This window comes from Myotis nattereri (assembly GCF_964212035.1).
Source record: "Myotis nattereri genome assembly, chromosome: 2".
NCBI lineage: Eukaryota > Metazoa > Chordata > Mammalia > Chiroptera > Vespertilionidae > Myotis > Myotis nattereri.
The window spans coordinates 17,200,633-17,214,963 of NC_138076.1; the positions used below are offsets into that span (position 1 = coordinate 17,200,633).

Below are 14,331 nucleotides of genomic sequence, written 5' to 3' on the forward strand. Positions count from 1 at the left end.
TATGATTTTGAGCTGTAGTAAAAGGATTGGTAACCTGGGGAAGTAGAGTTTTTACCCACCCTTTTACAAAAACAGCAACAGAAGGTTTTGTTGACATGAAAAGATTACTGATAATCTAAAGTCAATGTTGTACTTGGCCTTAAATTTTCAGAACACTTTTATGACTGCATGTTTTAATATCTCTATCACCACTTACTATTAGAGTATTTTGTTTTTAGTAAACATTTCAAACAGTTAAAAGTAAAAAATTAATCCATGTAGTACAATGTGAACAGAGAAAAGTACTGTTCTCTTTTATCAAAATTAAGTCTTGTCCCAATTTATCCTAATTATAGTCTTATTATATACTTTATAATGTTCAGATTATAGGTTCTTAGTGTCTAATGTGATTTGGAGGTATTGTCAGAATAATCCAGATTTCTAGAGTAACTCTAGAATATCTATATAAATTTGACTAGATTTCCTAAGTCTCATAACTTTTAGTTAACACATCAAATATAAAAAGCAGCCATGCAGCATTACTTTTCGTGATATGTGTGTTTTAGATCTCAGGATGCTTTGTGATGTATAAAATTGGTAGGACATACACATTCATATTTCTTTCATATAAACATGTATTGCCCTTTCTCTCAGTAAAGACCAGGAAGCTCTTATTCTGTTACGAGCCTCCTAATATTCTGTCATTCCAAGGAAAGAACTATCATTTGCTAATTGGAAACCTGAACAAAAGCAAAAGATGTTCATCGTCTGTCGGCAGTGATGAGTAGGCTTTGGCAGAAGTGGGTTTTTTCAGGGGTGGACAAGATTCTGCATTCCACTGCTTTTAACCAGATGTGGGAGATATAGGAGATTTGTGACTTTGGCAGTGCCTTCCTGACCTTGGGGTGGTAGTGGAAACTTTCTAATCTCAGGGGTACAGGTATGGGGCCCTTCTAGTGGAGACCTCCCCCAAGCATTGCAATGATTTTTGTTGTTGTTTTTATCTTTAAAAATCAACTTTAGGTGCCAAGACAATTCAATGGGGGAAAGAATGGTATTTTTAACAAATGGTACAGACACAGCTGGATATCCACATGGAAAAGATTGAAATTGAAACCTTACCTTATACTGTATTAAAAAATTAACTCAAAATGAATCATAAACCTACATGTAAAAGCTAAACTATGAAAATGTGAGATTTACATAAGTATAAATTTTCATGACCTTGGATTAGGCAATGGTTTCTTAGATATGACAAGCAGAAAGCAGCCAAAGGAAAAATATATAAATTGTGCTTCATCAAAAATGTAAGCCTTTTGTGCTTCAAAGGACACTATCAAGAAAGTAAAAAGACAACCTACAGATAGAAGATATTTCCAACTTATATATCATAAGGATTACACATCCAAAATATATAAATAGCTCAACAGTGGAAAGACAACCCAATTAAGAAATGGGAAGCATCCAAATAGCCATTTCTCCAAAGAAGATATAAATGCCAGTAAGCACATGAAAAGATGCTCAACATTATTAGTCATTAAAGAAATCCAAAGGCAAACCACAATAAAATACCATTTCACATCCCCTAGGCTGGCTAGAGTGAAAAAGACAGATAATAAGAGGATGCAGGAATATTGGAATCTTCATACATTATTTGGGGTTTAAAATGACTCAGCTATTGTGTAAAACATTTTGCAGTTCCTCAAAAAGTTAAACATAATTACCATATGACCCAGCAATTTCACTCCTAGATATATACCCAAGAGAACTGAAAATACCTACATAAAAGCTTATACATGAATTATTTATAATAGCTAAAAAGTGAAGTATGTTCTTTTGTGAAGTGTGTATTCAAATTTTTGCACATTTTTATTGTATGGCCTCACTGAGTTGTAAAGTCCTGTGTCAGATTATATGTATTATGATATTTTACTCCCTTCTGAGGTTTGTATTTTGCTTTCATAATGTCTTTTAAAAAGCATGTTTTTTTCTTTTGATAAGTCAGTTACCAATTTTTTTTCTTTTAAAAATTGTTACTGCTTTTTTAAGCATTCTTTGACTACCTCTAAAGTCATGAAGATTTTTCTTCTGTTTCCTTCTAGAAGTTTTATAAACTTACCTCTTATAGTAAGGCCTGTGATTCATTTCAAGATATGTTTGTGTGTGGTATGAAATAAGAGTTGAGGCTCCTTTTTTTCCCCACATGAATTTTCACTTCTATCACTTTGTTGTTAAGACTATCCTTTTCCCTTTCAAGCACTTTGGCACTTTTGTAAAAAAATTAGCCATGTAAGTGTGAATCTACTGATGCTTTTTAGTAAGCCTGCCTATTCTTCAATTTTTCCAAAATTGTTTATCTATGCTAAGTTTTTAGTACATTTATATAAACTTTAGATCGCTTCTCGGCCTTTTGGCTAAGATCAAGTGTAGTATATAAACTTTAGAATTAGCTTCGTCAATTTCTGTTTTTAAAAAGCCTCTGGGATTTTGATTGGGATTGCGTTGAATCTACCAATCAAATTGGAGGAGAATTAAAATCTTAACTATTGCTGCATAACAAACCACTCTCAAAGCTATTGGTTTAAATCAACCAATTCTAAAGCGCACAAATCACTAAATTGGGCAGGGCTTAACAGTGACGGTTCATTTCTGCTCCATGTGGTCAGCTGAGGTGGCTCAACTTGAGACTGGTGGGTCATCTTCCCCGATGGGCTACCCACGTGGCTGGCAAATTGGTGTTGGCTGTTAACGGGGAGCTCAGCCAGGATGAGGGCCAGGCGCCTTTGTTTCACTTTCTCTCTGGACATTTGGCTTCCTCACAACATGATGGCCAGACTAGAACAGATGTCCCAAGAAAACTATTCATAAGTGTATGACAGCTTTATGACATACTTTGGAAGACTTATAGCATCACTTCTGCCATAATCTGTTGGTCAAGCTAGTCAAAAAGTCACCTTCCCCTCGCCCAGTTTCAAGGGAAACAGCCATAAACACTCATTGGGGAAAGTGTGAATGTTATTTTGTAAAAAAGCATATGGAAGGGAATATATTATGGTATCCATCTTTCAAAAGTATAATCTGCCACATATTGAGTGAGTGTTTCAGTTGATGAGCACGGTATATCTCAATCTATTTTGGTTTTTAATTTTTCTCAGCAAATATTTTATAGTTTTTACTGTACAGGTCTTATAGTCATTTTACTATATCCCTAAATGTTTCAGCTTTTCTGGTGCCATATTACCATATTCTCTCTCAAACCTAAAGTACAAAGTATGTTTGCATGGTTTCCATGTCTTTCCTTGTTCCTGTTTAGGAAACTCTATCCAGGCCTTTATTTTATTTAACTATAGATAAACAATAGATTTTGTTGTCGTTAATCCTCACCAGAGGATATTTTTCCATTGATTTTTAGAGAGTGAAAGGGAGAGGTAGAGACAGAGGGAAACATCGATGTGAGAGAGACACACCAATTGGTTGCCTCCCACATGAGCCCTGACCAGGGCAGGGGATTGAACCTGCAACCAAGTTTCGTGCCCCTGACCGGAATCGAACCCAGGACCCCTCAGTTTGCAGTCCGACGCTCTCTCCACTGAGCCACACCAGCTAGGGTGAGGGCATTTATTTTAGATGATGTGGTTCTCCCTGGTGAGGTGTCACTTGAGCAGAGACATGAGTTATGTGAAGGAGTGGCCACATGTAGATCTGAGCAAGAACATTCTAGATGGAAGAACAATTTTTAAAAGCTCAGAAACTGTCTTGGGGAGATAGAGAGTAGGTCAATGGTGTATAACTGGTCTGCAGTGAAGAAAATGTCAAAAGGTGAAGATGCTAAGATTAACTGGTAAACTGCATTATCTTTTGTGAACTAATCTTAGAGTTGACGTACCATCACCTCTGTCATGTAATATTTGTCACACGGACCAGTGTTGGTTGGATGTGGGAGAATGTGAATTCCAGGAAGAGGGTTATCTTAGAGGATGCTCACCACAGTGGTTTTTACAGTTTTTATTATTTTCATAAGATATTGGGGAAGGGAAATTCCTCCGCCATTGGTACCCAGTAGTCTTTTGCATACTTGTTTACATGTAAATTTTCAAACCTACACAAAAGTAGAATATGTTGAACTCCCATGTCTCCATCAGTCAGGTTCAACAATTTTTAACGTGTCCTGCCTGTTTTATTTGTGTGTCCCCTATTTGCCATACCCCAGATTACTTAAATGCAAATCCACGATACCATTTCATCTGTGAGTATCCCTAAAATGTGACCATTTTTTAACAAATATTATTATACTTGAAAAAATTAAAAATAATGCTATCGTATCCAGTTAGTGTTCTAATTTCCCCTATAAATGCCCTTTTAGAGTTGGCTACTTTGAATCAGGATCCAAACAAAGTCCACACATTTACATAACTGTATAAATAGGAAAAATTAGGAAATAAAAGGTGCTTAGGTTCACTTATAATTTAAGAAATGAGGATTTTATCTTTGTTCTTTCCTTCTATCCTGAACAATGTGACCTTGAATTCAGATCATTACAGTGAGTGTCACCCAGTAGGAGTCAACATAATGTTCTTTCTATAGGAAAATGCAATCTAAATTCCAAACAATTTAGAGGCAAAGTTGGAGAAAATATCCCATTAGTAAGTTGAGGATGCCAGAAAATATAACCCGTATATCTTCACACTACTGAATTCATCTCACTCTATTTAACATAACTCAGGTTGGCCATGCAACTAAACTAACACCTGTATTATATACATAAATATATGGCTCTCAATTATAGCTTAACAGGTAGTTCTAAAAAAAATAGATGCAGTAAAAACTAAGTGAGGCAAAGATACTTCCTTAGAAATAATCCGGCATCTTGAGCTATTACACATCGTTCCAGGACATGAGGCCCAAAGCAGATTAATATTACTAGTATTCAACAATTATCTGCCAACTATAGACTGAGAAATTAAAAAACTATTTTTCAGGAAGAGAAAGAGTAGTTAATGGTCTTTTATTGGTACTAGAGAAATGTTCAGGTTTTTAATGAGCCACAAAAATATGACTTTGTTATTTTTATATGGTGGGAAATAAGTGTAAGAAATTTAATATGCCAGTTGTTTATAAAGACCTTAGGCACTCAGCAAGTTTATTTCTTCCTGTAAAATTCTTGCTGGTTGAGTAAATGCAAGTTGGGAGGAAAATGCTTCTTTACTCTTTCCTGTGCTAAAAAATTGACAAAGCACGTCCATAATCATAATGCCTTTGGGTTTGAGAGTAAAGGCTGGTATTTATCTGCCTCTTGTGTGGTTACACTAGGAAACTTGGGCCTGGAGAGGGGATGGCTGGGGTCACAGCTGCTTAGTGCTAGCTTGGGACTAAACCACACCCTCTGCCTCCTGGGCAGGTGCTCTGGCCACTTCACCACAGGGCTGCCTTGCTAGCATCACAATCAACAGTGATTAGGGATCAAATACTGAAGTGGCAGTATGCATTTCACTAGAGCATTTCTTTTGAGATACTTTGGAAATAGGTAAAGTTGAGAAAGGTCACATAAATATAATCACTGCCCCTTCAGCTTTTAGCGCCAAACCCTGAAATGGTAGGGAACCAAGTTTTCCACACCATCTGTTGTTACAAACATGTAAAGAAGAGTCTGTTGGAAGTGACTTGAATCTACAGTCTAGTAATTGGCATTTTAATCTGGTTTAATTACCAATGATTGCCATTTGTCCTTTTATAGCAATTGGTCATTGCAATGCCCATAATCTGTGGGCCTCTGCAGTGCTCCTATGAGTACAGTGTCAAGTCTGTTCTTTGACCCCTACAGAACCTGCTTCACCACCAAACTGGTCTCAGCAGCTGGCTGCCAGGGCCTCTGAGGTGACCAGAGAGACAGCTCATTGCTGCCAGGAGATCAGGCACCTGGGCTGAGTAGCATCCTTTGGGCAGAAGTAGAACTTGGCCTTCTTGGCACTTCCCTGGTTGGACGATCTAACACTTGCCAGGACAAACTCAAAACTCTCCCTCTGAGGCACCTTTTCCATATCGTGGAATTGAACAAGGATTGATGAGTCAACAGGCTGGATGTGTATCGGTGAACTTTCCCTGTGTTTGCTTTATAAAAACCACTTGGGTAGAAAAAACACACGAATGGATTGCCTCCTTCAGAGAAGTTTAACAGGTGGGGTGGATGCTAAGCCTGGACTACCTATTTAGAGCCACTGGCTGCCTCTTGGTCACAGTGGCAGCCAACAGAGTAAGGCCAGCACTGGCACATGGCTCTCTGTGCATCGGGAAACAGAGCTGCCCTGTGAGCCTGGCTTATCCAAAGTAATAGGTCAAGAGATGACATGAAGTTTTCATGGACCATTTACTAGGCAATGCCATTTCAGACTATAGAAATGATCCCTGAAAGTATTGTCTTGCCAGTGCCATTTCAAGACACAAGTGGTCTCTATCGTTCCTTGGTCCTCTTAGGAAGGCAAATTTTGTGACTTTCTGTTAAATGTTTTCTAATTAACCCTTGCTAGCATTCTGAGCCTTTCAATATGGCTTGTCCCATTTTCAGAGATTTTTTAAAAAATATTTTTATTGATTTCAGAGGGAGAGGAAGAGAGAGAAACATCAACGATGAGAGAGAATCATTGATTGACTGCCTCCTGCATGCCTCACACTGGGGATCGAGCTTGCAACCTGGGCATATGCCCTGACCAGCATCCAACCATGACCTCCTGGTTCATAGGTCAACGCTCAACCACTGAGCCATGCCGGCTGGGCCCATTTTCAGAGATTTCTTAATCTCCAAAATCTCACACAATACTTTTAAACAACTTAATGAGGTCCCTTGTGGGTCTCTAAGGGTCCCTAGCAAACCCTTCAGGGTAATTTGGCTGATCAAAGGTGGGAGACCAGCGGTCAGGACAAATCAGTATAATATGACTTAGATATTGTTTTGTTGTTGTTGTCTTGCTAAACTCACATTCCAGGATCAAGCAGACCAATAGCACTCAATTTCTGGATGTCCATGCATATACCATTTGCCATTTAGCTCACAGTACCTTATGTTTTTATGTATTGCTTTAACTTTGCTTCCAGACCAAAATCGTAAACCCTAAGGGGAGAAACCATAGCTTTTTCTTTTGTGGATCCATTATAATAGCTTGTTAAAGCAGATACACAATTTCTATAGCAAGACATCAGGTATATTTATTTAATATTTTTAAAAAAACTTTTATTATGAAAACGTTCAAATATTTGCATCATCAACAACCGTCTGGCACTTTCTAAGTTCTGTTTCATGGATGTATAAAATGAAGGCTGGGGAAAGATGTCAGTTAACTTTATGCTTTCTCTTTGCTAATAGAAAAAGCAAAATACAGTACACTATGGGAAAGACACTGTTGTAAGAATTACACAGCAGCCAGAGAGAGGAGAGGCTCCTGCCCTCCACAGCCAGCATTATATAGGCAATGATGAGCTGGGTGTGGGCCCAGGTGAGGGTTCTGTAGAGAAGCCTCATCGGCCAGGATCTGATAAACAAATTGGCAAAGGTGTGAATCAGGTAGTCAGCTTTCACCATCAGAGCCCAGCAAAGGAAACCAAACACCTGTCCTGGGTGGAGTCCGTGCCACCAGGCGGAGAAGGCAAATGTCTGCAACAATGGCCAGGCCCTGCCCTGTTGGAATATGAGGCGTCTGAGCCACCGAGCTGTGCTTTGGTTCCATTTTCTCGTGAACAGGGATATCCTGTGGGTTGTTTCTAGCATCCAAATGTCCGCATCAGGGAGGTATCCCTCCTCGCCAGGGTTCTCGCCAAACTCAGATCCAAAGCCCGCAGCACAGAGGAGGGAGTCATCCAGGAGCCAGTGGGAGTAGTAGGTGAGTTTGAAGAGCCCAGCGGTGGACCACATGACATAGATGCACTGGAGTTGACGGCAGTCGGCCAGACCGGCTCCTGCACTCACCACCCGCCTCATGACCACCATTAGGCACTCCAGTCCCAGAATCTGCAGACCCTTCCAGGTGAAAGCCCAGAAAGAGTACCTGGGACACACAGAGCTGAACCCTTGAACACGAGCCTGAAATCTCTGGAAAGAACACAGATGGCCTCCTAGGAGACCAGGAAAAAAGAGCAAGTAGCTGAAATAGGGCAGTGCCCTACACAGATGCTCAGACAAAGAGCTCCTGCTCCTGATGTCTTGTGATGCTGCCTCCACCTTCCCCTCACAAATGTCCAGAGAGAGGGATGTGACCCTCTGGGTCAAGAGCATGAGGGAAGAAAGAGTGATGCAGAACCTGAAAGAGATAGCGTTTTTCATGTAAAAAACATTCCACATATATTTTATCCCATTCCAGCCCCTCACACATGACCCCACAAGCAAATAGGGGGTTCTGAACAATTAAGACCAATCTCATGGCCTGGAATACCCCCACAAAGACTTTTGAGTTAATTCAGAACCACAAGCTACTCTGGGAAGAATCAAAAGATAAATGGAGAAATTAATCAGTCAAAGAGGCAGATAAGAGAATGACAAGGAATATTGTGGAGAGGTATTGATTATAATATTTCTAAGAATGGCTTATAAAGATTAGGACCAGGGGCCTGGGAGAAATTTGCCATAGAAGCAACAAAAAAGTAGTGAAAAGAATATAGAAAGTTGAAGATTGTAAAAATGAAACAACCCTGACCTTTTTAAAAAATATGTTTTTACTGATTTCAGAGAGCAGAAGGGAGAGGGAGAGAGAGAAACATCAGTGATGACAGAGAATCATTGATCAGCTGCCTCCTGCACACCCCCTACTTGGGATTTAGCCTGCAACCCAGGCATGTGCCCTGATCCGGAATTGATCAGTGACCTCCTGGTTCATGGGTTGATGCTCAACCACTGAGCCACACCGGCCAGGCCAATCCCTGACTTTTGCTGGCGATCTGTGCTGAGGAACGGTGAATTGAGCTCGAGGTTCAGTGTGTGCGCTGAGTCATTAACAGCTGAGGTGTGTTCTTAACCCAGTGATGGCGAACCTATGACACGTGTGTCAGAGGTGACACGCGAACTCATTTTTTTGGTTGATTTTTCTTTGTTAAATGGCATTTAAATATATAAAATAAGTATCAAAAATATAAATCTTTGTTTTACTATGGTTGCAAATATCAAAAAATTTCTATATGTGACACAGCACCAGAGTTAAGTTAGGGTTTTTCAAAATGCTGACATGCTGAGCCCAAAAGGTTCGCCATCACTGTCTTAACCAATCACTTGAACTGTCCCTGCTTCACCATCACAAAGTGGAGAAGGTCCCACTGGCAAGATTATTGTGGAGAAAATGAAAATTAAGTGACATACTTGACGATCAGGAATGCTGTCCTATGGAGAGAAAATAGCATGTTTCCTAATCACTGTTGTTTTTATGTGTGTGTCAGGATTTAAGGACCACTGGCCTCATTTGATTTATCCTAACAGTAAGCCAAGTGGCCTCCAAATGCCACCAACCCCTGTTCACTCACTTTCTGGTAAGTGCTGAATGTGTCCCCTACAGGTTCACATGTTGAAATCCTAACCCTGGCACCTCAGAATGTGACTGTTTTTGGAGGTAGGGTATTTAAAGAGGTAATTACGTTAAAATGAGGTCATTAGGGTGGGCCCTAATCCAATATGACTGTTATCCTTCTAAGACAGTGGTTCTCAACCTTGGCTGCCCATTAGAATCACCTGGGAATCTTTTTACAATCCTGATTTCTGGGCCTCATCCTCCGGAAATTCTGTTTCTTTGTTATGGGGTGGGGCCACAACATTAGTAACAAAGAAACAGAATTTCCAGAGGGTGAGGCCCAGAAATCAGGATTGTAAAAAGATTCCCAGGTGATTCTAATGGGCAGCCAAGGTTGAGAACCACTGTTCTAAGAAGAGGAGATTATGACACAGACACAGAGGGAAGACCATGTGAAGGCACAGGGAGAAGGTGGCCCTCTGCAAGCCAAGGAGAGAGGCCTCAGAAGAAGCTGGACCTACCAACACCTTGATCTTGGACTTCCAGCCTCCAGAGGAAATAAATTTCTGTTGTTTAAGCCACCCGGTCTGTGTTACTTTGTTATGACAGTCAGAGCAAACTAGTACACCTTCCCATTTCAGCTCTGGCCCAGCCTTGCTCCTGTCGGGCCAGATCCTGCTCAACTTGTTCCTCCTACTGAAATCCTACTCCATCACACCCCCAGCAGTATCTTCACCCCCTCCCCCCCATCCACCTGCCATCTTGCCTTTTCTTCAGAGAAGCAAACCCTGAGGCTTTGGTAAAACAGAAATAAAGAAAAGGATGCTGAGTTTGATAGGGTTGGCAAAGTGAGTGAATCAATGACAGGTTGGAATCAGAGAGGTGACCCACCTTGACAGGTTAACACCCCATTTCTCTGACTGACCATGGACACATATCGATTGTGCTAACAGAGGGAGCCTGAAAAATAGGCCTCAAGATCGCAGCGATATTCTTCCCCCTAATCTTGGTGATGTCACTGACTCATGAAAACACTTCTCTAGGCTGTAATCAGCACCAATTTTTTCTTTTCTTGATTTTTTCTTTCCTTCTTCTGAGAGGATGGAAAGGTGAGTCCCAGTGACAGTACAACTCTTGCACAGCAGGTGCCATGGGAAAGGCAGCAAAGGTTTACAGTGGATTTCTACCTTCCCTGTCCTGCTAAAGGGGAGGGCAGGCTGCTGGCTGCGTGTCTAAACCACCCACACGAGGTGAGCAAACTGGGCTTAGTCACTTCCAGGCAGCCTCGTCTGTGTGCCCTGGGACTCCTGGGTCAGCCTCCTTCTCTGGCACAATGGCAATTACTGCTAAGTGCCAGACTGTGCTTCATCGGTGACACATGGTAGTTATTAACAGTCATATAATTACATTTAATTCATGATCTCTAACATAAGAAAGGGTCTTGCAAGATAGGTTTTTTTTACACTCCACCACCACCACACACTTTTTTTTTTTTTCTTCAGAAAAACAAACGGAGGCCAGGAGAGGTTAACTGACTTGCTCGAGGTCACACTGCTCAAATGTGGAAGAGTTTGGATTCAAGCTCAACGCCCAGTTCTGCTACCACAGTGCAAACAACCCCCTTGGACCGCTCAGGACAAGCACATGGCTGAGCTGCTTTACCTCGTGGAAGGAGGTTCCTGCAGGTAATACTCAGTATAGTGCAAACCCAGGTGACACAGCGTCTGCCAGCTCATCTGGAAGAGGAAAGCCCACCTGTGGACCTCCTGTGGGCCGAGTGAGTAGATCAGAACCACGGTGCCCAGAGCAGGGATGAAGACAAGCACAGCAAAGGAACCCATAGCAGCCAAGGCCAGGGCCCCGCCTCCAGCCAGGAGAAAGAGGTGCCTGAAAGAAGAAGGACAGACAGCCCGTGAGACTGACGGAGAACACTGCGACACATGAGCCGCTTCAGTCACTCTGGGTGACTCCGCTGAAGCAGGCCTCACAGAACACCTAAAGAAGTCATACTGTCATCACTCCCAAACCTGCCTTTGGCTCTTCTGAAGGGAAAGACCACGGGAGAACGAGCCAGAGTCCCTTTGTGAATGATTACCCCAGGAGATCAATCTTGACTCCTGCTTTAGTGACCCCAGGATATACAGCATAGGGAATATAGTCAACAATATTGTAATAAGTATGTATGCTGTCAGATGGGTACCAGATTTATGGGGGTTCTAACTTAGTGAGTTATATAATGCCTAATCACTGGGTTGCACCCCTGAAACTAATATAATATTGTATGTCAGCTGTAATTAAAAAATAAAAAAATACTTAAAGTACAAAAATGATTCTCTCTCATCATTGGTGTTTCTATCTCTCACTCCCTCTGCCTTCCTCTCTGAAATCAATAATAATAAAAAAAAGTGTGATTATATTTAACTAGAAGCCCAGCGCGTGAAATTGTGCAGCCCCACCCACCTACGCCGGTCTTTGGTCGTTATGGCGTTAGGGCTGCTGGGTTTTTATAAGATAGACCTTCACATCTGCACTGCGATCTATGCCATTTGACCTACCATAACGTTCACAGATGTATGGACACAATCAGCCGTCACACCTACCTGGCACGAGTGGGAAATGAATCCGTGCTGCAGAGACAATTAAACAGAAGTGCAAAGGGAAGAGCAGTCCCTTGGTAAAGGGAGACGGGATGGAGGAAAAACAGCCGAAGCCAACCCATTATGAACTGGCACAGAAGACACTGTCCTTTCCAGGGTCCTTAACTGGTGCCTTCCTGCAGCAGAATCCTCAACCAGGCTCCCTGATCGTTTTATAAGGTACAGGAAGGCCTGGGCGAGCAAAAGGCAAACAAAAGCACGAGGGGTAACAGCATAAACGTTGGTTTTCTGATAAGAGGAACTGCACTATAGAAACCAAAACATTATTTGTGGTTATATTACTTAATAATGACATGTACTAAAAACACTGCTTTCAAAAGTTCTGGTTTTGTTTAGTTTACATATCACAGTATTTGTCTTTCCAGCCATCTGACTGTCATATTTTCTTCACTAAGTTAAGGAAAAATCTTATTTTCCAATTGTGAACAGACAATTCTGCAGACTGGGGGAAGGGGAACAAGGACATGAGTATGAGGAAGGGAGTTGGGTTCTCAAAGAGTGAGAAGATCCCCCCTCCCAACTCCCACTGCCCTCCTTATGTTCTTTTTTCTTTTTCTTTTTTTTAAATCCTCACCTGAGGATATTTTTTCCATTGATTTTTTTTTTAAGAGAGTAGAAGGGAGGGGAAGAGAAAGAGAGAAACATCAATGTGAGAGAGACATATCAATTGGTTGCCCCCTGCATGCGCCCTGACTGGTGCTGGGGATGGAGCCTGCATCTGGGGTAGGGCCCTTGACCAGATTGAACCCTCAACCCTTGGGTCTTCGGGCCAAACCGGCTAGGGCTCTTTTTTTTCATAGTATCTGTTACCACCCCCTTATAAATCTACTTCTCAGTTTATTGCTTGTCCCCCTGCTACAAATGTGAGCTCTACAAGGAAAAACCTTTGTTTTGCTTCTTGCTGTATCCCCAGCACATAGAACAATGCTAGGCACATACTATGTACTCAGTAAATATTTGTTAATAAAAAGGCAGAGAAGCCTCTAACTCAGTGGTTCTCAACCTTGGCTGCACAGTAGAATCACCTGGGAATCTTTTTAAAATCCGGGCCCAGAAATCAGGATTTTAAAAAGATTCCCAGGTGATTCTAATGTGCAGCCAAGGTTGAGAACCACTGCTCTAACTTGTCTGCTTCTGCGTTAAACCACCTGCCTGCACTGTTTCTGCCATCTGAGCAAGCCCTTATAGAGGAGTTCCAGTCCTGTTTCAACCAATAAGACTGAGACTGTCCCACAGTTCTGACCTATCAGAGTGGCTCCATTCTGATCAGGGGCGGGGACTTGTGTCTATATAAGCCAGCTCCCCTCTGGCTCCAGCGTTTCATTTTTTCACCGAAGACTACCTTTCCCCAGGTGGAGCGCAGCAGAGCTGCCAAGCTGAAAGGGGGCCTGACCTCAGGGCCTCCTGGCCCCGAAGCAGCCTCACGACCTGGCTGTACTACTTAGCTGTTTCACAGTCGTGCTGTTTTTACTGGTACAGCCATGCTGTATTGCCCTGGAGCTCCATGAGGTTTCCTTCTTCACGGAACCCCAAACTGAGGATTCCTGTTGGCTTTGAACTGGTACCAACTACCTTTGACAGTAGCCATAAGGGGTCAAAGGTTCCTTATCCCCCACCCTTTTATACTTTCTCTTCCCAAGTCACATGTCCAGGATTCTAGGAAATCCCGCTTTACTGATACCAACTGTAATAATAATAATAAAAAAAAACTGAAACACAGAGTATGTGACATCTGAGACATAAAGGGTCAAAAGGGAGTGGGGCAAAGGACAGGTGGAAGCCATCTGGGGTGGAAAGTCAGCTTGGCTTCTTTGAGAATGAAAGTGTGATTAGAGAAAGAGGAAGAGGAACATGAAATTAAAGAGAGAAGTAGGCAAGTGTAGGATCTAGGCCAGAGATTGGTTATGGAAAGAAGTTTGGATTTTATTTTTAATTTTTTTTTTTCAGAGAGGAAGGAAGAGGGAGAGAGAGACAGAAACATCAATGATGAGAGAGAATCACTGATTGGCTGCCTCCTGCATCCTCCTGCATGCCTTACACTGGGGATCAAGCCTGCAACCCACGTATGTGCCCTGACCAGGAATCAAATCATGTTGGTTCATAGGTCAAGGCCCAACCACTGAGCAACCCAGGCTGGCCTGGATTTTAAAAGGAATAGGAAGTAAAAACCAAACTGGATTTGGTTTTTAAAGCATGATTTTAACTACAGGCTT

The 14,331-nt window shown here is 41.8% G+C and overlaps 1 protein-coding gene across 1 annotated transcript; it reads right to left on the reverse strand.

Annotated features, from left to right (window-relative positions):
- Nucleotides 1-7,303: 7,303 nt before the first annotated feature.
- MBOAT4 (membrane bound ghrelin O-acyltransferase MBOAT4) lies at nt 7,304-12,369 on the reverse strand (the record flags this gene model as incomplete). The annotated part of the gene is made up of 3 exons (XM_081083156.1): nt 12,062-12,369; nt 11,124-11,348; nt 7,304-8,267 (listed from the first exon to the last, which is right to left on the reverse strand). Exons 1-3 carry the CDS (start codon nt 12,178-12,180, stop codon nt 7,304-7,306), a joined length of 1,308 nt encoding a protein of 435 aa, XP_080939282.1. The 5' UTR covers nt 12,181-12,369.
- Between the last annotated feature and the right edge of the window lie 1,962 nt (nt 12,370-14,331).